This window comes from Rhinolophus ferrumequinum, chromosome 22 (genome assembly GCF_004115265.2).
Source record: "Rhinolophus ferrumequinum isolate MPI-CBG mRhiFer1 chromosome 22, mRhiFer1_v1.p, whole genome shotgun sequence".
NCBI lineage: Eukaryota > Metazoa > Chordata > Mammalia > Chiroptera > Rhinolophidae > Rhinolophus > Rhinolophus ferrumequinum.
The window spans coordinates 15,051,716-15,076,398 of record NC_046305.1 but is presented as its reverse complement, the minus strand read 5'-3'; the positions used below and the strand labels follow the sequence as shown (position 1 = coordinate 15,076,398).

The following is a 24,683-nucleotide window of genomic DNA, read 5'->3' as shown; positions in this document are numbered from 1 at the left end:
TGTCTCTTCAACTTTTCATACAAGGATGGGAAAATTCATAATTCACTATCATATCTGGTGCCTGCTTTCAGCATTTGCAGGAAATTGGTCGCCTCTGAGCTTCCTAAGTGTTCATAAAAGTTATCTCAGACCCAAATAGACGCCCCAGACGACCTTATCTCAGAAATGAGCCAATTATTGATTTTAGCTTAAGATAAAAACAAAAACAAATATTTCAAGACGGTCTATGAGGTTATGGGAAAGTGAGCATGAAATTTATGTAAGACTGGAAAGACCTATCCCCTCCTCCAACGCCCTGCCCTCATTTAACAAAGGTGTGGAAATGGAGGCCCAGGGAGAGGCATTGACCTGCCGAGGTAGCCCCGAGCCTGGGGAGAGCCCTGACCCGACGCTGCGGCCGAATGGGGGTGGAAGACAGACAGTACAAGCTGCGTGACAGAGCAGAAGCATTTTGGGGAACTGGCAATATCTGATGTACTTCCTCTCTCCTCCACACTCCGCCCCCACTTGCCTTCTCTCTCTCTTTCTTTTCTCTCGAAGTAGGGTCATGCACCAGTTGCAGAAAGGTGGGGACATTTCCTGACGCCTTTGCAACACTGGGAAGTTGTCTTCAGGGAGGCTGGACCCCATCCTGAGCACCAACCCAAGAAAGTAAAGGCCGGGAGCTGCCCTGCTGGCGGAGAGCCCTGCACTTTCTCCCTGCTCCTGCCAGCGCTCACAGCCTCCTGGTTTGCACCTGACCATGTCCCTGGCTGAGGCCATCAGCCTCTGGAATGAAGGGGTGCTGGCAGCTGACAAAAAGGACTGGAAGGGAGCCCTGGACGCCTTCACCGCCGTCCAGGACCCCCACTCCAGGATTTGTTTCAACATCGGCTGTGTGCACACAATCCTGGAAAACATGCGGGAGGCAGAGAAGGTGAGTGGAGGTGCCTCTCCCTGGGGGGCCTCCTCATGCCCTTGTAATCAGTGGCTCCCACCCCTGGCGGCAGCTTAGAAACCTCTGGGGAGCTTTACAAGAACAAAGCTGCCCAGACCCCACCCCCAAAGGTCCTGATTTAATTGGCTTGGGGAGGGGCCTGGGCAAACTCTCCAGAAGGTTCTAATGGCTCACAGGGCTGAGAACCACACGCTGGGAGTTACCTCTCCTTTCTTCTCCATCTATTCAATTCACATCATTCTGGAATCATTTTTTATCCCCTTCATGAAGACTCCCCGAGTTATGTTTTCCTCTGTAAACTCCTGCTGGCCATAGGATTTCCAGCTCATGCTTCACCGCTGATGATAAAGCACCACTTTGGCTTCTGAAGGCATTCGTGTGTGTGAGCTTTGTCTGCCCAGGAGATCGAGAGGAAGCACTTAAGAAAACGAGGCTTCACATCGAATGACAATTCTGATCGATTACGTGAGGCTGGCAGGAGGAAACCATACCATGATTGATTTATGATATCTGCCGGGGGCCCGGTGTGGGGTGTCTCTGCCTCTTTTTCAAATAATTTTTCTGTCTGAACATTCCTGAGTTTGGGGTTGAGCATTCAAACATCACCTTTTGGATTGGTCATGGTGAGCTGGAAAGGGTATGGAGTTTGGAAGCAGATGTAGAATCAAATCCCAGCGTTGGCTCTCTCTGGACCTTTGGTCGGTCCTCAGCAAGTCCATGTAGACTTCTGGCTCTCAATTTCTTGAGGGGTTAAATATCTTGAGGATTAAGGGAGGTACCAACTGTTAAAGTGCTGTCACTTCGCACCACCACTCACCACGGTGTAAATGTGAGTTCTTAGCTTTACCTTTTACTGCCAGTCTTTGTAAGGCTGAGTGGACAGATGACTGACTCCCCGGCCCACTTAAAAAGCCAGTTCTTCCCACAGCCATCCTCACTGTGGCCAGCAGTGAGCAAAGACGAGGGAGGAGAGAAGCTGCTTAGAATACCTATGCAGACTGATGAGTCCATCTCAGGTCCGGAGTGGGCAGACAGGAGCACAGGAGCCCCGTCTCCCCCATGTCTGGCTGGAGGGAGGACCGTGGCCTCTTCTCAAAGGCCTGCCAGGGGCCTGAGACAGTAGCATCCCCGATTCCAAGGGCTGCTGGAGACAGTGCACATTGTTGGGGAGAAGAGCTTGGCAAAGCCGGGCAGCCAGTCTGGGGCAGCTATGCGAGCAGGGGCTGTGAGCTGCCACCTTCGCGGGGCCCGTGGCAGGGCTGTGCCCAAGCATCTCTGGGTTGAGTCCCTCCACACCTTCCTTCCTCTCACTACTCTGGATGTCTCCTTGCCTTCTTCTGCTTCTGGCCTCCTCGTTCTCTCTGTCTTTCTTTGGTTTCCGATTTGAGTCCTCACTCCTGGTATTTTATATGCATTCTTATTTGTTATTATTTTACTTGTGTAATATTTATAGAATAAACAAGTACCATACTGTATATACATTTGAATTGTTATTTCCATATTTAATTACTTTTATTATTTTAATCCCGTTCGTCATCTTGAAAGGCAGACAGTAATAGCCTCCATTTTACAGAGGAGAACAAAGTTTCAAGGAGATTACGGTAGGTAACTTGCCTCATGCCATGGCACCAGGAAGTGACAACACAGAGCATTCTGACCCGGGGTATCTGACTCCTAAGCTTCCTGCCACCTTCAAGACACTTCTTGCCTCACCCTCTGGCTGATCTCACACTTCCTCACGGCCTGGTTCCTTGGCCACAAACAGACCCTTTCTCCCGGCAGGCCTTCTCTAGAAGCATTAACCGAGACAAGCATTTGGCGGTGGCCTACTTCCAACGAGGGATGCTCTACTACCAGATGGAGAAGTAAGTGGTCCAGTGTTGCATGAGCTGGGCAAGTTCGCAGAGAAACCTGGAGGGGTCTCAGTGCTGCGAGACTGGGTGTTTGATAAATATCCTCCTAGCCTTCTCTGAGCAGTTGGGACCTTCTCTGAGCAGTTGGTTATGCAATAAATCAGCACACAAGGCAGAAGCCCTCCCCTGGGAGGGAAGACAGGCCTGCCACCTGGTCGTGAAGCAGCTGTGTCATAGTTCGCAATGAGGCTGGTAGCCACCACAGGCCCAGGATTCAGCCTATGTCCCACCCCTACCAGCATCCTTAAAAGGCCATAGCCTGGACAGTGTGGGTTGTAAATTGTTGACAAGGGAACACCCCTGACGGCCCACCACTGTGGGTGTGGAGCTGTCATACAATGAGGATTATCGTGAAACCACATCAAAACCTTCCTTCTATGAGAATGTGTTTTCAAAAGCCTGGTTTAATCCATTCAATGAAATATAATTCAGCCACCAAAATGAGAATATGAACTATTAACATGTACAAGAATACATTCATACGGATAAATAAGTAGCACAGGTAGTAATAGAGAAAAAAGTTCGCAGTAGATGTTAAGTTCAAATCACAGGTTTCGAAACAGGATATACAGCACAATCCCATTTGTTTCACGGAATCGTCTGGAAGGCCATAGACCAAAACATTGTCAGCAGTTCTCTCCAGGTGGTGAAATCATAGGGGTTTCCATTTTCTTCTATAAGCCTACTTGTATTTTTCGGTGTGCTTACAGTCAACACAAAATAATTAGTAAAAAGATAAATAAATAGAATACCAAAGTTAATCTCAATTTCACTCCCCTCCCCAAAATACCCCAATAACAAACATACAAACATACAAAGGAAAAATATTCTAAGCATCAACTTAGAGTGTTTTAGGGGATGGCAAACTTTTGTAGAAATTGTTCCATTAGTGTGTGTCATGCAGAGTGTCATGCAGGGTCTCTGCTCCCGCTCCCCACATAAGAACGCAGGACATGGCAAGGCCAAAAAGGAACACCCACGGAGCCATAGGTAGGGGAGTCATACCACTATAGTCTCGCTGGTGGCTGGGTTGGAGACACAAGAAGCAGGCGCCACACTATCCACAACCTGCTGTCCACTTTCTCTCTCTGCCAACCAACCCCACTTGCTAGCTGCAATCTGCCGTGCTAACTGCAATCCGCGCTTGCTAGCTCAGCCACCATCTGCTTGCTAGCCCCCATTTTTCTGCTAGCGTAGCCACAGCAGTTATATTAGTGGCCAATGGCTCACTGGTTACAGCTGACGGCCAACTAGCCACAGCTGATGGCCATCCGATCACAGTTGATGGCCATTTACTACCCGAGTGAGCACCTGTCCACGTGAGGCCGAGAGCCTGGAAACTGCACTCCTGGCTCTGTCCCCACAGGGTGCACAAGCTGTAGGGAAGATTTCCACTCAGAACTTTTAGTGAAAATGGTCAGAGCATGATGTGGGCGGTGTGTATGTGTGTGTGTGTGTGTGTGTGTGTGTGTGTGTGTGTGTGTGAGAATGTGTGCATGCACGGATGCCGGCAAGTGAGGCAGGGTGCTGGTGGAGCAAAGGAGAGGCTGCAGAGGACATCCAGACCTGGGAGTGGGGGCTGGGCTCTGGTCCTGTGCAACCTTGAAAGGCTTGGATCCTAAGGTTTGGTCAGACTCACAGCCTGTAAAGCCGCTGGGCTCAGCTGTTGCTAGGGGCAACAAGAAGCTCAGAGGACTTCCAGGATGTAGATGCAGTCAATTAATTACCTGAGTAAGCAAGAGAAGTGAGAAAGAAAAACCACAGAGGCATCCTGGGGAGAGACAGCCTGGGATTGGGGGAAGATATGCAGGCGTTCACCTTCCAGTGGCATCAGGCCTCTGGCTAACCACCTACGTCTTCCTTCGTAACCTGCTTCTTCTCGCTCCCCGCTCCCTTCATCCCCTATGTTCTCCAGATGTACAGAATGTACAGGAAGCCTGAGCGCAAATCCTCCAGTTGATCTGTAATCTTAAAAGACAAGCTCCAAGGCCATCCTTTAATTAGCTCTAACAGCCTGTCCTGAGGAGAGACGCTGGCAAGAGAGAAGGCTCCCAGCAGAAATTTCTACATGAAAATGCCCACAAGTCCCTGAGTCTGAAAGGCTTGAAAGATCTAGCGATAAGATCTAGGATTCAATTAGTCCACGATTAGTTACAGAGTAGTTAAATCTGAGAGAAAAATCTACCAAATTTTTACCGACAACTACCTATGGAGAAAATAATATAAGTGAGGCCTTATTCTTCGCTTTTGAGTTGCCTCCTTGTCTCTTCTCCAGCCATAGCCATTGGTGTCCCCCCTTCAAGGTTCTGCTCTTGACCCTTTTCCCTGTTGTCATTATAGCAGTGGTTGTTAAATGGTGAGATGTATGGCTTATCTTCCCAGAAACACACACACAAGGATATACATCATTTTATGTGCAATTTCCTGGGGGTTCAGTGTCCTCTGAAAGCCCATGTATGAACCCTTAGAGATCCCACCTGCTCCTAGAGCCTGTCCTGCATCTGTAAGCAGCTGATCACTAAATCTCTACCTGGGATCCACCCAGAATCTCTTTTCCTATACCTTGTCAAGTTGACCTCTTAACTACGTCTTACATTCACCCATTCCTCCCCTCCCCTACCAGCACTGCCCTGGTTTAGACGCTCCGCTCGCTCGTTTTTCACCAGGACCATCACTTCTAAGTCAATGGCCCAGCCACCATTACACCATTACTTCTCTACCCGCATTACAAAGTGACCTTCTTTAAAAAGTCAGCGTGATGCTACTTAAGAACTTCCAATGGATCCTATGAGTGGAGGACAAAGGCCACATTCCCTTGCCTGTTCCTGTGTGGCCCAGACACTGCCCGCCCACTCACTCTTCTTTGTGCCCGTTCGCTCCAGCCACACTCAACCACTAGAGAGCCGACAACTCCTTTTGGTGCCATTTTTATAACATCTGTCTTCTCTAGGACAGATATTTGCACACATATTTCTCTCCTCTCCTGCTCTGTGAGTTTCTTGAGAGAAGAAATCTTTATTTATTCACTCCTGTATTTCAGTATATAGGATAGTCATTAATAAATCTTATGGAATTAAACTAAAGTGAGAAAAATACAGCCTCTGCTTTAAGGAACTTATTCATTAAAAGGCGCAAACCCACGAGGGCATGAACTAATAGCTATCATGCAAGGTAGAATGGGGCAAGTGCTATAAGAAATATTTTAGAGTGAGTGCCGTCGGGAACTAGAAAAATTACTTCTTAAGGAGTCAGTTAGGAATGCCTGCAGGTTACAGTGGGACTTGTTTCAGGGTAATAATGTTGTGGGTGTGGTTTTTGTCTCGGTTCTCCCCGCTTTCATACGTCATTGTGTTGCGGTCCTGTCACTATAGAGTTCCACGGGACAAAGTTAGAGAGCATTTCTAAGAAAGCAAGTGGCGTCTCAGGGTCACTGTCTCACCTCTCTGACCCCAGCCAGTTATCTCGAAGGGGAAGGAAGCTCTAAGCTCTGTTTCAGGTCCTGGGCCGTTTATGAATCTTAGGGCTGTGACAGATAATAACAGAGAACCCTTTAGATGTTGCCGGCCCAAGGAGGCAACACACAGCAAAGCCGTTTCCTGCTATCTTTGCAACCGGGGAGGGCATGACTTGCCCCTGTCACAGAGCTGTTTGGCATTTTGACTTCTTTCCGCTGCCAAAACCCTCCATTATCCTGGACTCTACACTGCCTGGGGCATGGGTAGAACAGAAACAATCAGGAACGTCAGCGGTTCCTAAGAAACCTTTACAAGGAGTACTACAAAAATGGAAGTTATCAACCCTCTCAGGCTCAGAGCTTGTGAAAAGCCCCCCCAAGGTTGCCACTGCCCTGGTGAGGCCCTTCCTGGGGGACGTGGGGGCTGCAGGTCCAGCTCAGCCAAGGTGCTCCACCGGGTGTCATTCTGGAACCCTGCCGGGTGCTCCCAGCACCTTGGCGTCCTAGGGGACACTGTGTGTTCCAAATGGCACTGAAAAGAACTGAAGAAGGGCTGGAGGGAAGCGGGGGCTGCCACTGCTTGGCCCACCGGCACACAGGGCTGCACGCTATTTGGGGATTTCAGGCGGAGCTGATTCAGACCCTGGGCAGCAGGCCGCAGAGCTGTGTGTCAAAGTGGATACCCCTGGGGTGCACCCCGGGAAACCAGCAGGGGTGATGGGGGTGGCTGATGAGAAGCCCACTGCCAGGGCGAGGCTTTTAAAGGCATGTTTAGACACCGACATATAGCGGGGGTCCCTCACCCTGCTTTTTAACACAAAGAGAGAGCTTTGAATAATTTGTCAGTTCTTTCTCTCTCCGACCCACTAGGCCCAGATCTTTAGATATCTTGATGGCCTGGAGAATTATGAGAAGGATTTTGTTGGGGGTCATTCAGTACCTGGTGACACCGGCAGTGTCACTTCATAGATGAAATTCATCTCCTTCACCAGCTCGCCAGGGAGGAAGGTACAACTGTAGGTTGAAGCTGACAGGACCTAACGTGTGCCCTCTGAGGACGTTCGGCTCTCACACACAGGCAGGGGGACACAACGGCCCTGTGTGTGCCGGTGGAACAGGACACCTGCGTTTCCACCTGCCTCTCCCTTCTTGGATCTGTGATTTGGAGCCAGTCACTCAATCTTCCGGCTTAGAAAGAAGCAGCAGAGATGCCTGAAAGGATGTGTAACCATCTTGAAATGCTTCTTAAGGAATGGCCTGCAGGCTTTAATAGGTTTTACAATCGTATTCGTTAACAACAAGGATATGTCAGAGAAAGCCATCCTCCTGTTTCAAACCCGGGCTGCCTCGTTACATTAGTACACAGCCACTGCTGCCGTGTGACTTACTTCCAACCCAGTGGTGACAGATATCCAGCTTCTCCCCCAACCACCCTGGGGACTCCTTCCTTAGGATTCTTTCGGCCAGTCCACCCTCCTGGTCAGCGCCAAGCTTCCCTGAGATCAGAGCACCAGCTTGGCAACCCTGGATTTTTGTCTCTTGATAAATAGAGAGGGTTAAGCATGTACTAAATGATCGGGATACGAATTTAACTGCCAAAGCTTTAGAGCTTAATAATAATAATAATTAATAGTAATATAAATTACTACGTGTGCCGGGCATGGTCCTAAGCCCCTGAACGCTTCACCTCGTTTAGTTCTCACAAAAACCCTGGGAGGCACATGCTATTGTTATTCTCTAATTCGGAACATGAGAAGAGAGACTCAGAGAAATTAAATAACTTGCCCTTTGTCACTAGATAGTCAGTGGCAGAGCCAGGACTCAAGTCCATGTGGCTTTGACTCCAGAAATTAGATCCGGGACCACATCCTAGCAAGCTCCTCGTATTATATGCTCCTCGCATATAATATGCTCCTTGTACACAATACACTCTTTATATTATCGATGCAGAACCGGAGGCCAGGGAAACAATTTGCCAGGGTCTCCCAGTGAGTGGCAGAGCTGATGGATCTCGTCCCAGCGCCCTGGCCCCTGTCCTAGGACGCCTTCACTACACCACACCACACCCGGGGGTCCTCACCAGCCTGAGCTCAAATTCCAGGCTTGCCTCCAAGACAGGCCACACATGGCAGCTCTGGGTCAGACAGCGGCCTGGAGGCCTGCGGTTCAGTTCCCCGGGTAGGAGCCACAACCAGCAGTCACATTTGTTCCTGCCAGGCCAGGATGCTGAGGGGTGGGGGTAGCTTGGCTTCTGCTGCTCCCCCCAACCCCTGCATGCCCCACCTCACCCCACTTCCGCACCCTGCAGCCCAGCAATAGCTCCCTCCCACCAGGGCTTCTGAGGAGGTCAAGGTCAGGCCAAGGAGCTGTGGGTGGTCCAGGTCCTGCTCACACCACGGTGGGCACCGTTGATGAGACCAGCCCCGTTCTCTGCTCTGAATCCAATGCCAGCAGCCCTGATACACCTTGAACCAGTCCGCACAAGACCAACGCAAGAAAGCACAAGGCAGTGCCAGGAGCAGTGTTAGAAACGCGACTGGGCTTCTTACATGGTGGTTTCTTTTTTCTGTTTTTCAAAGCATGTGGAGGAGGAGGGAGAGGACAGCAGACTAAGCAGGCCACAAAACCAAGAGCTAAGCTGGACTCCTACAAACGAAGGAGAAGGCCCCGGGCTGGAGGGGTGTCAGCCGCTGTGCGGGGGGCGCCCCCGGGAGGCCCGTCTCTGTGTCGAGCTCGCCTAGCCTTCTGCTGGCAGTGAGCAGAATTCAAAATGAGCTCTCAGAGTACAGGGACCCGCAGGGACTGGCTGGGCATGGAGCTCTCGGGAGAGAAGTCTCTTGGGCGAAGTGACACACGGGTTGTCAGAACGGTGGGTGCGTTGTATTCAGTCAACAGAGTAGGAAACAGCTGCGACTGCCTGAGACTAGGGGCCCTCGGGTGCAGGGGGCACCTTACACACCGAGTTCTGCAGAAACCTGGGGTTGGAGGAAAAACTGAAGCAGGTCAAAAGGGATGGGAAAGGCTTCTTGTCCCAGGGAGTTGGAGGGATCAAGGGACGCCATCACACATGTGATCCCACAATTTTCCCTCCAGGCCCTGAACTGGGTTCTTTTCTCCCTCTGTCCTGCAGATACGACTCAGCTATAAAAGACCTTAAAGAGGCTTTGACTCAGCTTCGAGGGAACCAGCTGATAGATTACAAGATCCTGGGGCTACAGTTCAAGCTGTTTGCCTGTGAGGTAAGGAGGAAGGGCCCAGCCTGGACACGAGTGTGTTGGCCTGTGAAAGTATCCCGAACAATTTGCATCATTCAGGTGGATGCGCTATCTGCCAGCATTATATTAACAAATCCAAAATCACGGACTCGTTATCCATGCAGGATCTGCCGTAACCTCGCTCAGTTCCCCCGTTACAGACCACGCTCTTTGCTGTCAATGGTCTGGCCTCGTGTCCTTGGTTGATACCCAACGAGAGAGTGAGGATAATTTGGCACAGATCTGTCCCCTCTTGCTCAAAGAACAGCTAGCTCAAAGCACACATTTGGGAGCGGTTTCCATAGAAGGATAGCTTACTTTCTGTTTTACCAAAAGGGAAAAAAATGTGACTGGCTTTGATTTCACAGCCAACCCTCCCCACTCCCTTCCTAAACCTCAAATACCCCAGTCGCTTTAAACACTAAAATCCCTCCAAATATCTTACATTTTTATTTAGAAGAATCGCTGAAACAAGTCCTCTTGCTTTAGTTTCTCAGGGAGGAGAAGCCAAGTGTTTCCAGGGTCGCCCAGGCCTAATAATAAGAGTCTTCAGCTGTCCAGGCCCCCGGGGACGTGTGTCCCCATCCAGCCCTGCAGCAGGCTAGCAGCTTACACCACTGCTCCCAGGCTAAGGAAATGAGGCTGTGAGGTGGCAACTGGTTTGCGTTTGGCCGGCGTTTACAGCAGGGTTTCTCCACTGGGGCACTTTCGATATGTTCGACCAGATATTCTTTGTTGTGTGGGCCTCTCCCACGCATTGTAGGATATTCAGCAGCATCCCTGGCCTCTACTCATTAAATGCCAGATGCACCCCACCCCCGGTGTGACCACCTTAAACATCTCTACACATGGCCAGTCACTGAGAACCGCTTACATAGATTAAAGGCTTGGTGGACCAGGTAACTCTGGAGAAAGGATCGTAAAACAGTGATATCAAAGCAGAATTCAGTGGGAGGGATGGTCCCCTAGAAGTGAAGTTGAAATAACCCAGGGACAGGAAGTACTGGTTGTACGGGCCTCTCTGCACGTGAAACTGGACTTTTCAGAGTCTGACGCCGCTCTGCCACATGGGACCCTCCTGTCATTTCCCTACTTATAATGCCACTCCTCCCTCCCCACGGGGGTCTAACCCCGGCTCTGAGAAATCACACCATCCCTTTTGAAAGAAGGCTCAGGCTTTTCCAGTCACAGAGGCACCAAAAACCTGCTGTGGAAAAAGGGTCTGAAGAGAAGGTGGCTTAGAGCTGAATAAGGCGGTGAGCTCTCCTTTCTTCCTGCACACGTGGTGGCGGGTGGGCTGGGCCAGCCAAGCATGGATGCAGAAGACATCAGCTCACCGAGGCTCAAAAACAACCAAAGAAGGGAGTCGAGTTGTATTTTGTACTTTTTTTTTTTTATCTTGCCGATGCATCCAAAAGACTGGATTCTATGTGTAAGTTGTGGAGCATGAAAACAAAACAAACACTCATGAATTTACCGCCCAACTCAAGGCTTTGGGTGAACGTGCTGCGCCCTCCTGCCCCAGGGGAAATGCTGCCCTGGTGCGTGCCGTCTCTTTGCAACTCCACCGGACTTTTGCCCACGGAGTTTCCTCATGCCCGTGTGACTGTATCACGGTCTTGTTACTCCCGTGTTCCGGACAGGACGATGCCGCTGGAACCCTCTCTCTCCCCACCCCGCAGCTGTCCCGTCTTTCAGCCTAGGCTCAGTGGCAAGAGCTGGTCTGGGAGGTGACACACATGTAGTTTACTCCCAGCTCTTCAGTGGGGTCTTGAGTGTGTCACTCTTCTTGATACTTAAAGCAACACAATAGTCCTTGTACCCTCCCAACTGACTGGGTTGTTGAAAGAATCACACGATGTTGGATTTATGTAACACAAGAGGTTTACTTAATACCGTCCTTGTGCTGGACATAACTAGGTAGCAAGATGGATTGTATTATATTTTAGATATTCCCAGGAGAGCTGGGAAAGGGACAAAGGTCACCAGGCAGCATTCCAGGAGCATCATACAAGCTCTTCCCTGGTACCTAGATTCGGAGCAGCCTCTCATTTTATGGTGTGGCCTCTGCTGTTCCAGGTGTTATATAACGTCGCTTTCATGTACGCCAAGAAGGAGGAATGGAAAAAGGCTGAAGAGCATTTAGCATTGGCTACGAGCATGAAGTCTGAGCCGAGACATTCCAAAATTGACAAAGCCCTGGAATGTGTTTGGGTAAGCCTGTGGGTGAAGTGGGTGGTGAGAGGATGTCACTGGAGTTTTATGTGCTGCAGTGGCCAGGCGGGTTGAGAAACCATACACGTGGTGCTTTGACTTACTCTGAACTTGGTGACAGTGATGTGGGTGATAGTTCCATGCCAGATCTTGAATCTGGAAGCACCAAGGAGCGGACGCCTGGAGTATGGGGACAGCAGAACGCTGCTTCAGGCCAGCCCCAAGTGGGGCTCCGTGGCAGCACATGCAGAGCAGGAGGCTGGAGGCTGGAGCGAGCACCCGAGGGCAGAAGCTGTGCCCACCTGCTCCCTGTGGAGTCCTCGCAGCCTGGCACAGTGCCAGGCACACGACAGCGCTCAACAAAAATGCATTGATTATATGAATGAACGGTGAAAATATCCATAGTGTGAGCACATTGGAGATGAAGCTAGTTTTCAATCAGATTTTCAAAGCACCAGGAACAAGTGGGCACAAGTCAGTCTTCGTGGACCTGTCCATGTCAGTGACACCGAGTTCAAGAGAGCCTTGTTTGGGTCTTGTTATGGGCCTTGTTTGGGTCCTGGGCCACCCCTGTGGTTGTGCTGCCTCCTGTGCTGAGAGTGACAGCCCCACCTGAGCTACACAGAGCAGGAGAGGAGCAGCTCCCCTGGGAAAAGAGGGTGCTGAGCAAACAACACCGACAGATGTTCACACAGCCTCTCGGTGTAAGGTGATATTGAAACCAACTGTTCCTTCCTTGGACACTCTGAAATAAGTCCAGTCATTACCCGTTTAGGAAAATGTGCTCGTGTGAGGTTATCGCAATGGATCCTTGCATCCATTCAGTGAGGGAGGCAGGACTAGCCTCATTGCCTCCATTTTACAGGTAAGGAAATATTGTGGTGTCTGTGTTACAGAAACAGAAGCTGTATGAGCCAGTGGTGATCCCAGTGGGCAGGCTGTTTCGACCAAATGAGAGGCAAGTGGCTCAACTGGCCAAGAAGGATTACCTAGGCAAGGCGACGGTAGGTGGCCTCGCAGCTTCCCCAGAGTCTCCTATGGCGTGGGCCAGGCAGACTGAGGTGGCGAGGGGGAGCTCTTGGGAAAAGAGCACCCCCGCACCCCACGGTTCTGCCCTGGGAGGGCAGCGAAACTGTTTACAGTCTGGTCTTGATGAAAGATGGGCAAACGCTTCTAGTTTGTTTTCTCCAGGCCTCTCTCATTCCTCCCTTCCAGCCTGACCTTGGGCGAGGGTGGCAGGGTTACTCACAGGATGCTGGGTGTTGGGGATTGAGCCAGTGGAAGGAAAGCACAGCAATGAGGTGCTCACCAAATGTGGACAGAACATGTTAGGGAAACAGACCGGCATGGCGTCCCTTTGGCTTCATGCTCCTTGTGGTCCCACTTCCACAGCCCGGTGATCAGCCTCCTTCTTAAATTGGATTCCTTCTGAATCCAGGGCTGAAATGGTTTCAGAAATGATCCAAAAAGAGTCAACAGTCCCCTCCCAAAACAGTTCAAGTCCCCTTAACTTTGATACATTTGTAGGTTAAGGTTGTCCACTAATGAAACAGCTGGCTCTGGCACCATAGAGAGCCTGGATTAGTGGAAACACCCAATGTCCATCAACAGATGAACAGATAAACAAAATATGATATAGCCACACAATGGGAAAAACAGGAATGAAGTACCAATACAACTTATAGCACCGAAAACCCTTGAAACCATTATGCTGTGTGAAGGAAGCCAGACACAAAAGCCATGTTACCCGATTCCATTTGTATGAACTGTCTAGAACAGGCAAATGCACAGACATAGAAAGTGAATTGGTGACTGCCAGGTGCTAGGAGGAGAGGGCATGTGAACTCACTGCTGAATGGGTGTGGCATTTCTCTGGGGGTTGGTGACAGTGTTTTAGAACTAGAGGTGGTGGCTGCACAGCATTGTGACTGGACTAAATGCCACTGCACTGTCCACTTTAAAATGGTTAATATGACACTGTGTGAATCTTGCCGCAATAGAAAAAATTTTGCAAAAAAGAGAAAAAGAGAGAGAGACAGGGGGCCTGCTGGGTTAGTGTGGGTGGCCCGGTACCAGCTTCTTCAGTTGCTGGAACAGAGAACCCAGAGGGTCAGCAAGCCAGTCCTCAGCCACTGTTCACCTCTGGAACCAGGCCGCGGGGAGGATGGAGCCAGCGTGTGGGAAAGGCGGGGGGGGGTCTTGGGGGAAAGCACAGAAGGAGGGGAGCTGGTGCTGGCAGAGCCCTCACACCGTCCTGCCTCCGTTTCAGGTGGTGGCGTCTGTGGTGGACCAGGACAGTTTCTCGGGCTTTGCTCCTCTGCAGCCTCAGGTGAGGAGGTGCCTCCTTCTCCACGTATCTCAGTCTCCAGAACGCTCTGTGCAACATCCAGCTGGGGAGAATGTTTCTGCTGAGCTGCCTCCTTTTAAGTGACCTCTTAGTGCTGCCGAGGGAGCCTGCCTGCCGTTCCTGGTCACAGGTTCCAGGATTGGTAGAGGAATAAGGCAGTAGGAGGCTTAACCACAAGTCCTCAGAAATCAACCTTCCAGCTTCCCCCGAAAGGCCAGTCTTCGCTTCTCTCAAGTTCTAAGAAAACTTGATCATCTCTCCCCTCACCCCTCTCCCCAAGCCTCAGAAAATCGAAAACGCAAGCCTTTTTAACAATGCGTCTTTTCAGATACAGGGGCTAGGAGGCAACTCCCGTGGGGGTCCGGGGCCTGAGGCCATGAGCTCTCCTGGCTGCACCCATCTGCCTGTGTGCAGAGGATTCCCTCGGCAACGCAGGCAGGGTGCCCCAGTGGACCAGCTTTCTGCCTAAGCCGGGCTCAGAGACACGGTTCCAGGTGGACTGGATGACAGGGGGGCTAGAAATGCGAAGACAGAGCTTTTTTGCGAAGGGCAGAGGGTGAGACAGGCTGAGGAGAATTCAGGCTGTGTTGCAAGAGAACCACGACGGGCAGGAGCGTTGGTCAGCACTAGCAGGGGGAGAGGGGGTGTCTGAGCATGGCGCCTACGGGCCAGTCTGCACACCCCTGGCCACTCCCGGGAATAGCACTGGCATTCGGACCAGGGTCACAATAATGACAGAATGACTGCAGGCCCAGAACGTGACCGACGCTGGGGCTCTGGAGAGCGGGATGAACAAAGGAGGACAGAGCGAGCTTCCAGATTCTTTGGGCTGTCTCACCGAAGACCTTGCATAAGTCCCTTGGGCTTCAGAGCAGCCAGAGGGGGCAGAAGCCCAGAGAACTAGGCTCCATGGTATTCAGGATAGAACAAGGAACACGCATGGAAAGGAGAGTCTTGCCTGGTGCGTGGGTCTTGAGTTGATTTTAAATATCCACAGTGTCATGTGATACAGTCGACATTAATTATAGAACAGAGCTGTTGGAAAGCGTCCTGGGACAGAGACAGAGCTCCAGGTCAAAAGCACCCTTGTGGCGCCATGTTGCTCTGTGACAGCTAAACTTCTCCGAAAAGGTCTGACTGAAGACCATTGCTGTACTGGTGAAACCTGTATGGAGGGAGCTGGTGGGAGGTGTTCTTTGCCAGTGTCCAGTCCAGGTCTGCGGTCCCCTCTCCCTAGACAGTGTTCTGATGCAGCCGGAAATGCATTCTTTGACTTTTCTAGCCTGGAAGAAGGCTCGAATTACCACTAACAGTCTGTTCTCTCTCCCCCTCCTGTCTTTATTGCCCTGCCCTCCTTCATTTCTCTTGAATGTCCAATAGGCGGCTGAGCCTCCACCCAGACCCAAAACGCCGGAGATCTTCAGGTAAGTTACATGCAGAACCATATGCAGAAAATCTGAGCTCCAAGCCTAAACTGATGGCAATAGACGGGGGTGAAGAAGATGAAGCTGGGGCCAGGGTCTAAATCTTGTGGAATTCAGCCTAGTTTGTTGGCTCCTCCTGTTTCAAGGTTAGAGTGAAGCGATGTGGTGAGGATGGCAGTCTCGTCGGTGGTGGGATTGACCGTGGGGCCCTGGCTAGAGCTACATGGTGTCTCTGTGTCCCCATGTCAATGTACACATATAGTGAGGCATTGTGGCTGAACTCAGCCCCCTCTCCCCCATGGGGGCCGGAACACTGGCCTAGGGCTGAAGAGCAATTCTGCTCCACTACGGCCTCCCCTTGGGCTCCCCTTACTCTCTGGAGTCAGGCGAGCAGAGTGGGAAACGAAAATGGTCTGTCCTTTCCTTTGTGTTTGTTTTTCACTCCCTATTGGCACGTATTTTCTAAAGAAGTAAGAGGAAGGACTCAAGAAAAAGAAGTCGTTCTTCTGTAAGATGAGGAGCAAAGAATGACATAACCTACAGCTTCCTTAAGAACTGTCTCTAAATAAGGAAGCAGGGCAGCTCCCCTACCCAAGAAAGAAAGGTTTTTAAAAAGTGAAAAAGTACCAAAGCAACTATGAAAAACGAGAGGACTGGATTAGCTCATTTCTACACTCTGTCTGCTGGAGGAGTCTGTATCCCCTACGCAAATAGACACAATGTTTGGAAACAGAAAGAAGGGCTGAGGGGAAAGGAACAGAGTGGGAAGTGGGAGGGAGCCAGCAAGCCCCAGGTGAATGGAGGAGTGTGAAACTCCAACACATCAGGCCTCCTTGCAGCCAGCCTCTCGGTCACACATTCCAAAGTGGCACACGGCACACATGGGACGCCCCAGAGCTTTGAAGAGCAAGGCCGGTCTTGAGAAAATGGTAAAGGGGAAATGACACTGCCTAACTCAGAGCAGGCAGCCTCAGCACCTCCGCACACACCTCCCTCCCCCTCCCACACAGCTCATCCGCCCAGCACCAGTCCCCTTCCCTCCCTCCGTGGGCCTACCTGACCCAGCGCTGGCTCTCCGTGCTTTCTCTTCCCTCCTCCCCAACTCATCTTCCTCACCAGCTGGCGCTCACCTGCCTTCCCACCTGAGCCATTCCCGGCCACACTCACTTGATTCACTCCAGCCTGGAAGCTGGAGCTGACCAAGCATGTCCGGGAAACGTCCTTCTCAGAAGGGAGGGGAGGCCAAGGATCACAAGGCCTCACCATCTCCTGTTGTTTTCTTTCGTTCATTCTTGCCTCCCTGTGTAGTCGGTTGTGCAGCACGTTCACGTGTGGTTTCCGACCTTGTCCCCTCAGGAGACTGGGCAGGCATGGCCCACTCTGGGTCACATGGGCGGTGAGATGTGGAGTCAGAGGGTGTCTGGAGCGCATCTCCCGGCTCCAAGTCCATTGTGCTTGTCTCATAGCGCTGTGGGGGATGCGGTCCAGGCCAGACCGTGAGGGGGACTCGTGTCTACCCCCCTGCAGGGCTCTGGAAGGGGAGGCCCACCGCGTGCTGTTCGGGTTTGTGCCTGAGACACCGGAGGAGCTCCAGGTCATGCCGGGGAATATTGTCTTCGTGTTGAAGAAGGGCAATGACAACTGGGCTACGGTCATGTTCAATGGGCAGGTATTCAGGGGGCCCGGGGGGGGCTTTTCGAGCATGGGATCCTGGCAGCAAATGGCAGAGCTTTCTGAGGAGCTGTATCTGCTACCTTCTCCTGTCTGTAACCCTCTCCCTTCCCCCATGTCTCTGGGCTGGTCTGCGCTGCGGGTATGGATGAGTGCCATCTCTATTCCCCCGTTCTGATTCCGTGGTGTCGCCTGCAGAAGGGGCTTGTGCCCTGCAACTACCTTGAACCAGTGGAGCTGCGGATCCATCCTCAGCAGCAGCCCCAGGTAATGGAGTGCCAAGGCCTCCCATCCCCCCGCTCCCCAACCACTGACAGACCTCTCCACGGAGGGGAGAAGAGCAGTGTGGAAAAGGTGCCGTCACGATCCCTGAACCTGCCTTGCATTGGCACCAGCCGTCCAGAGCTGAACCTGGGGATGAGGGAAAACAAGCCCACGTGTGCTGAATGGATGCATCTGCTGGGCCCCTTGGGCCCAGCCACCTCTGAGATTCCTCCTGGTCAGCGGTGACCTGAGACCCAAAGCCTGTAGTATATGAAGGTTAGGTCTTCCCAGAAAGGTCCTCTTCACCTGGAAGAACAGTCAATGTGTCGGCTGGTAAAATGCCATTAAAAAAAAAAAAAAAAGGTCTGCTGTAGAGCAATGAGTTAGGCCTTGCCTGTCATGGCGTCTGGAGCTGCCACCACGCCCTCCAGCTCCCTCCAGCAGCCTCCCCTCTCGAGCCTGTGCCACCCGTTATCCTCCGTGGGCATGGCCCTCTCTGGTCAGGCCAGTACATTCAGGAGATGTGAAACGTTTTCAGCACCACACAGAGAGGTAGAAGCTAGCACTCCTGTTTCTAGTGGGGTGTGCTTCCACCAGACCCACCGTGCCTCCCCCTTTAGGCCACACTTTCCTTAGTCTCCCCTGAATGTCTCCAACTTTTGGATCATTTGCATCCTTTCCACGAGGGTCTGCAGGTCTCCCCCCCCCAGCCCCTCACTCCTACTCCTCCCTAAGAACTTTGTCTGAATGAAGGTTCTCCGCATCCCTTCCTGTTACCTCCAGGAGGAAACCTCCCCCGAGTCTGATATCCCCTCTCCTCCGAGTTCCAGTGCTCCTGGAAGACCGCCGTGGTCACCAGGTAAGTGTCGCTGGAGTGACATCCTAGGCCGGGGTGCAGGAGCACTCCAGGCTGCTTCCTCACGGACAGCTGCTCTCCCAGCCTTCCAGGGAATTCTGGTTCCTCTTCTCAGCTGGCCACTCTGCTAATGACTGCAGCCCCTGAGCTCCCCTCCCTGCACCACCCACCCACCCACGCACCCCAAACACAGGAGGCAGATGTGCCATTGTCCCCCCCTGCTCAGAACACTCATGGGGCTCGGGTAAATGTAGCTGCTTTGGACGGGGACGGGGGGCAGTGAGTGTCCCAGCTCACGCAGTCACCGCACCCCTCAGTCATTAACACTGAAACCCTGTCCCAGGAGGAACGGTTGAAGCAACGGCACAGGTTTACCTCAGAGGGGGACGGAGTGGCTCTTTTCAAAGGTCTGAGGAGTTCTATCTGGAAAAGGAACTGCTCTGCAGAGCCCCGAGGGACAAAACCAAGAGGCAGATGCGAAAGGGAGACCCTCCCCATGTGTGGAGACGGCCGCCCTGGGGAGTAATGCACTTTTTGTCACTGATGCAGTTTAAGCCGGTTCTGAATGAGTGTGTGGTAGAGAGGCACTGACCAGTGGTTTGTCCAGATTCTAGATCAATGATTGTCAGGCCCACCCGATCAGTAGAATCGCTTGGGATGCTCCCCACACCCATTAGTATTTTAGAAAATGTCAAACCCACAGAAAAGCTGATAGTACGAAAAAACACGAGAATACCTTTCGCCTATTTTCACTAATTGTTAACATTTTGCACCATGTACTTGGCCTGCTCCCCTCTTTCCCCGTAACTTTTTTCCAAGTGGTTGACCCGCTTGAGTAAGACTCATGACGCGTCACCCCCACTTCAGCATGTATCTCCTCAGAAGGACGATTTTCTGTATAACCCGGATACAACTGTTATATCTAGGACATTTAACACTAAGATAACGTTATAGGATGTCTATTTCCTATTCAAATTTCTCCAAATGTCCCCTCAAATATCCTCGACAGGTTGTTTTTCTGTCTAGGGGCCCATCAAGGATCACATGTTAACCTAGGAAGATCTTAAGAATATAGATTCCGAGGCCTTTGATTCTGATTTTTTTAGGGCTGGAATTGGGCTTAGGAATCATTATTTCTAGAAAAACACCTCCCAAGTGATTCAAATGATCAAGGTGGGTTTGAGATCAGTGGTTCTTTTAATCATGAACCCCTTATAGTAAATATCTTTATGCATACTTCTCTCATAAATTATATGCCATATTCATATATTATGCACATTAGAAAACATACACAAAAATAAAAGATGAGGTAAAAATAAATTGTTCTAACATTTCTTCTTATGGCCCTTGGCTCATCGCTCAGTTTTTCTTTGCTTTGGAGCCCACTGATTTAACTGACCTTGGGGATCTCTGTTGACCCCATGGGTTGGAGAGGATGTGACAGTCCTTTGATAATTACCCATGTGCTCCTTAGAAGCAGAGACTGGGTTCCTTTGTGTGTTCATGGCTTTGCTCTTCACATTTCCCTGGAGTGACATTTTCCCCAGGTTTCTGAAGGGTAATAATCACCCCCGAGATTAAAGGGTATGAAGTTGGGTGCCCTGTGCTAAGAGGTTTCATTCTATGTACGTCAGAGACTGGCCAAGAGTGTTCATTCATCTTTTTTACTCCTCACCTTCTCCATTTAGGTCAGAAAGAAAAAGAAGAGCCCAAGGTAACATTTTTCCCTTGTATTATTTCAAGTGGTAGGGAGTGGAAGAGCGTGGGTTGTCCATCGTGGGCTTGTCTACCTGGATTATAGAAACATTCCCAAAGAAAGGGCAGACCAATTGCCACCATACACAGTCCATGAGGGGGCTAGGCACCCCCACAATGTCCTCCCCCAACCTCATGCACACAGTTCCTGCAGGCCCATAGATAGCTGGTGGGCCAGATCTTGCTCAGTAGGAATTCCTGTCCAAGCAAGAGCTGGATCAGAGGACTTCCGAAGGCCCTTCACGTTACTTAGAAACCAGTTACTTGTTGGTGTCCCCCGAGCTACATACTGTACCCCCTGTGCTGCCAGTAAAGCTGTGGTGAACCGGGATGTTGCTAAGAGGAACACTTAAACAAGTGACTCAGACACTTGTGATTCCCTTCGTTTCCTGTCCCCTCAGGAAATAAAGCTCAGAGTCCCCATGCCCTACACACTCAAGGTGCATTACAAGTACACGGTGCTCATGGAGACTCAGCCCGGACTCCCCTACAGCCAGGTCCGGGACCTGGTGTCCAAGAAGCTGGAGCTCCTGCCAGAGCACACGAAGCTAAGGTGAGGTCCCTGCAGGTATGCAGGTAGCAGTGCCTACAGCTGGGGACATGGCGCCGGCCTGGAGGACAGAAAGGGCGGGGGGGGCGGTTCTGCACTGATATTCTTTGACTTGAGTCATTACTCATCGTTTCCCCAGCTATCGGCCACAGGACAGCAATGAGCTGGTGCCCCTTTCAGAAGACAGCATGAAGGATGCCTGGGGCCAAGTGAAAAACTACTGCCTGACTCTGTGGTGTGAGAACACGGTGGTGAGTGCAGTGGGCCCAAGGGCAGCTCAGGTGGTGTTTCTCTTGGGCCACTTCCTCAACAAAAATTCAACCTTTATCAAGCACTCATTTTATCCTCCTAGCCTCAATTTCCGTGAGGAACCTGAGGTTCAGAGGTTACACTGGTGGTGAACAGTGGAGCTGGGTGGGACACACACCTAAGTAGGTCTTGGGCCTCCCTGGGGCCATTTCCACCTTGTTGTGTGGCCTTTCCCTGAAGACAGTCTGCCAAGGTTGGAGCAAACAGCACTAGGAAACGAGAACTTTTAACACTCCGGCATTTAGCCTCGCAGGATTTCTAACGTTGACTTCTTAGATCCTATGATGCACAACTCTAGAAACTGCCTCCTTCTTCAGTATTCGTGGGTCAAACATGACCATAATGGAGATTACGATGTACAGTTATATGTACAAGAAAAGTCAAGTCTTTTTCGTGGCCTTAGAAAGCTAGTATGGCTCTGTGCCGTGTTCTCAAACTTTAACAACTATCAGAATTACCTAGAGGACTTGTTAAAACAGATTGCTGGGTCCCACCCATAGGGTTTCTGATTTAGGTTTGGGATAGAGCCGAAAATTTGCATTTCTAACAAAGTCCTAGCGTTGTGGGTGCTGGGGAAAGGGTGTTGGACTTGAGTTGAGACCCAGGTGTGACTTTGCATTCTGTCACTTACTTGTGACTCAACCTGTTTCTCTATCTGAACTGTAACAGTAATGCCTATTCTACCTTTTTCAGGATTACTCTAAGGTTTCAGTAAGGTTTTAAGACTAGATGGTCCTGCAGACCTTTTGTTTCATGTATCCAGTCATCCAGTATCCAGTACGTCAGGTCTATGCTAGGCACTGATCACAAAGATTCACAAAAGATGAAACCTTTCTGAGTTTACATCCCAGGTGCTATGCTGACATTCCACCGACTGCTTCCTTGAGTGGTGAGGTTCCCTGGCCAGGAAGTGAGGGACACTAACAGGCCTTTCATTATTTCAGGGTGACCAAGGCTTTCCAGATGAACCCAAGGAAAGTGAACACTCTGATGCTAAAAACCAGAAACCGGAACTTCAGCTTAAGGAAGGGAGCAAAGTGGTAGCCCTCTTCAATTACGAGGCCACCCAACCAGAAGACCTGGAGTTTCTGGAAGGAGACATCATCCAGGTTATATCAATGTGTAAGTGCTACTCTTGAATTATGGAAACTAATTCACGTAAGCAGAAATAAATTCAAGGGCAGAGGGAAGAAAAGATCACTAACCTACAAAGCAAACTTTAGCCAGTGGTTTTCATGTCCTTCCTAACTTTCAGCTGGAGGGAGCAGCACTGAACGCTCATCCTTCCCATCTGTTGCTGTAATGGGCAAGGAAGCAAGATCGCTGACTTAGATGACATTTCAGTACATTTACATTTAAAGATGGGTACGTTTTAGAAGGCATGGATTCTCATTCCCAGAATTAATGAATTGGAAGGTGGCTGGAATCATTTTGTCATTGCACCAAGCCAAAGGATACTTATCTTCTGCAAACCATAGTTCTTTGAATATATGACCTTCTCAAAGATGAGGGTAGAAGGGGGTCCCTCATTTTGTCTTAAAAGCTCAGCTATTCAGAATTGCTGTCTCTCGGGTGACTTTCTTAATTCGGGTAGGAATCAAACACACTGAAAATTGAAACAGTGTGGAGAGTTCTAACGTAGTGCTTCTTAAACTACAGCACACCCAAGCATCCTTTAAAGAGTTTGTTAAATACAATTTCTTGGCCCAGTTCCCAGAGATGTTGATTCAGGTTTGGGATGGGAACCACAAAGTTGTATCTCTAACAAGCTTCCTGGAGATTCTGGTCTACTGACTATCCTGAGAAGTGCTGTTCTAACTCAAGGTTTGACAGTCTTATTTCTCTTCCTGGAATCAAACAAGAGTCCCAACAACAGCTTTGTGCACATGACTGAAGTGCTGAGCATTAGAAATGCAAAGGAGTAAAAATCTAATACTATTACCAGGTCTAACAGAAAATCCACCAGATCAAAACATGAGAGCAAGGGACTTCTAGGTTAGGGGGGTGAATGAGTATACAAGTATGTGATAAGGAACGCAAAATGTGAGTAATGAAGTGTAGAATCCAGGTGCACTGCCAGTGCGTAGCTCCGACAAGGGAGAATGGAAACGCAACGGTAAGAATTGGCTCTAGTAACTCCGTGCGCCATTTTCTTAGTGTCACTATCAACCAACCAGCTAAATTGTCCAGAGCTTTCGGTGGTGGTGGTGGGAAGCGGGGAGGAGGCTGGGGATAAAAACAAGGGCACACACAGGAAAACTTCTGGGTAGATATGGAGATAAGATGGTATACTCCTGATTATATGTAATGTACACGTGTAACGTTGGTTTAACTCTGCAAGTACCCCTGTATTTTAAATCTTTATCATTCACACTTAAATAGAAAACAGAACGCAGCATAAATGTTGGGTGGGGCTGGGGGTAAATTCAATTGTACTCAATAGCTGAGATGGTTTTATCACAAAGTTCCTCAAACTTGAACCTGAATCACCCAGGGAGCTTGTTAAAATGGATTCTGACTCAGGGTTGGGGTAGGGCCTGATCTTTTGCATTTCTAAAATGCTCCCAGAATCCAGGACAAGCAAATGCTTCCAGTCCATGATTCTCGTTATTACTGTAAGTAGGAAAGTTCAAGACAGTGGTTTGTAATCAGAATTACCTTGGGAGAACTTTAAGGCCCAGCCCTACCCCACACCAACTAAGTGTCTGGGGTAGCAGCTCTCGCGTCTCATCAAGATGTGTTACATGCACAGATGACTTCTGACTTGGGGTTGTGGGGTCTGGCGGATGAGCTCTGGAGTACGTCATACCCAAGCTGTCTGGTATTTATCAGCAGAGTGAACCCAAATGAGCTATTAATCTCTCTGGGTCTCTTTTTCCTTAGTAAAATGGAGGTAATATCTACAAGAGAATTATGATGAAGTGAGTGTATGTATACATATCCTAGTACAGTGCCTGTACTCGATTTACTAAAGGCTCAAAACAGGAGCTATTAAAATACTTGTAGCACAAACACGGACTGAACCCATCACCAGTTCCAATTCTCAATTCTTTGATCTTCCACTGTGGACAATCGTAAGCAATATATTTAACCAATGGCATGTCCCTTTCTTGTAATCAGAACAAACATTCCCAGCAAAGCTCAGACAAAACTCTCTTCTGTTAAAAAAAATCGTATCTAAAGAGTCATTGTTCAATTTCTTTCATCTAATTTCTTTAAAAAAAAAAATCTAATTCGTTCTTCTGCGTTCTATTCCTCCATTATCATGTCTAAGACAGACATGCACAATAAGATGGCCAAGTCCTATGTTCACTCTTCCCTCACATCACTTTCCAACACTGACTTTTCTCTGTTAGCATAACAGGGGGTGGAGTGCTGACAAAAGATCTGGGTGGTGTGTCGAGATGAGGTAATTTTCCTACACTGGTTTTAGAAATCAATGTATACTTTTCCAACTTTATCAGTGAATGAAGAATGGCTGGAAGGGGAGTGCAAAGGGAACATTGGCATTTTCCCCAAGGCGTTTGTTGAAGAACGTGCCGCTACAGACCTGGAAAGCACTGCTAGAGGAGTCTAGGATGTTTCACAGCAGACGAAGTTGAAGAAGAGACTATGTCACTTGTAAGTTTTAGAATGCCTCTGCAGTACACTGTCCTGAGATCATTACGGTTCTGAAGTGTTAACTCATCCATTTTCCCTGTTGAAATGCAACCTATTAGACAACGATGAGAGAAT

At 49.9% G+C, this 24,683-nt stretch overlaps 1 protein-coding gene across 1 annotated transcript; it reads left to right on the top strand.

The window, feature by feature from the left end:
- The first annotated feature begins 540 nt into the window (after positions 1–540).
- On the top strand, positions 541–24,682 carry NCF2 (neutrophil cytosolic factor 2). Its single transcript, XM_033093719.1, has 15 exons — positions 541–916; positions 2,720–2,802; positions 9,435–9,543; positions 11,638–11,772; positions 12,669–12,776; positions 14,042–14,101; positions 15,500–15,543; positions 17,071–17,212; positions 17,413–17,481; positions 18,262–18,337; positions 20,023–20,048; positions 20,491–20,642; positions 20,779–20,890; positions 21,893–22,070; positions 24,413–24,682. Exons 1-15 carry the CDS (start codon positions 743–745, stop codon positions 24,523–24,525), a joined length of 1,581 nt encoding a protein of 526 aa, XP_032949610.1. The 5' UTR covers positions 541–742; the 3' UTR covers positions 24,526–24,682.
- The last annotated feature ends 1 nt before the right edge of the window (position 24,683 follows it).

What these genes read in the sequence shown, in the direction of transcription:
- NCF2 (XM_033093719.1), top strand. Translation starts at nt 743, where the DNA reads ATGTCCCTGGCTGAGGCCATCAGCCTCTGGAATGAAGGGGTGCTGGCA. An exon ending in ACATGCGGGAGGCAGAGAAG is followed by an intron (nt 917 to 2,719) that starts GTGAGTGGAGGT and finishes TTCTCCCGGCAG; the next exon opens with GCCTTCTCTAGAAGCATTAA. An exon ending in TGTGGTGTGAGAACACGGTG is followed by an intron (nt 20,891 to 21,892) that starts GTGAGTGCAGTG and finishes TCATTATTTCAG; the next exon opens with GGTGACCAAGGCTTTCCAGA.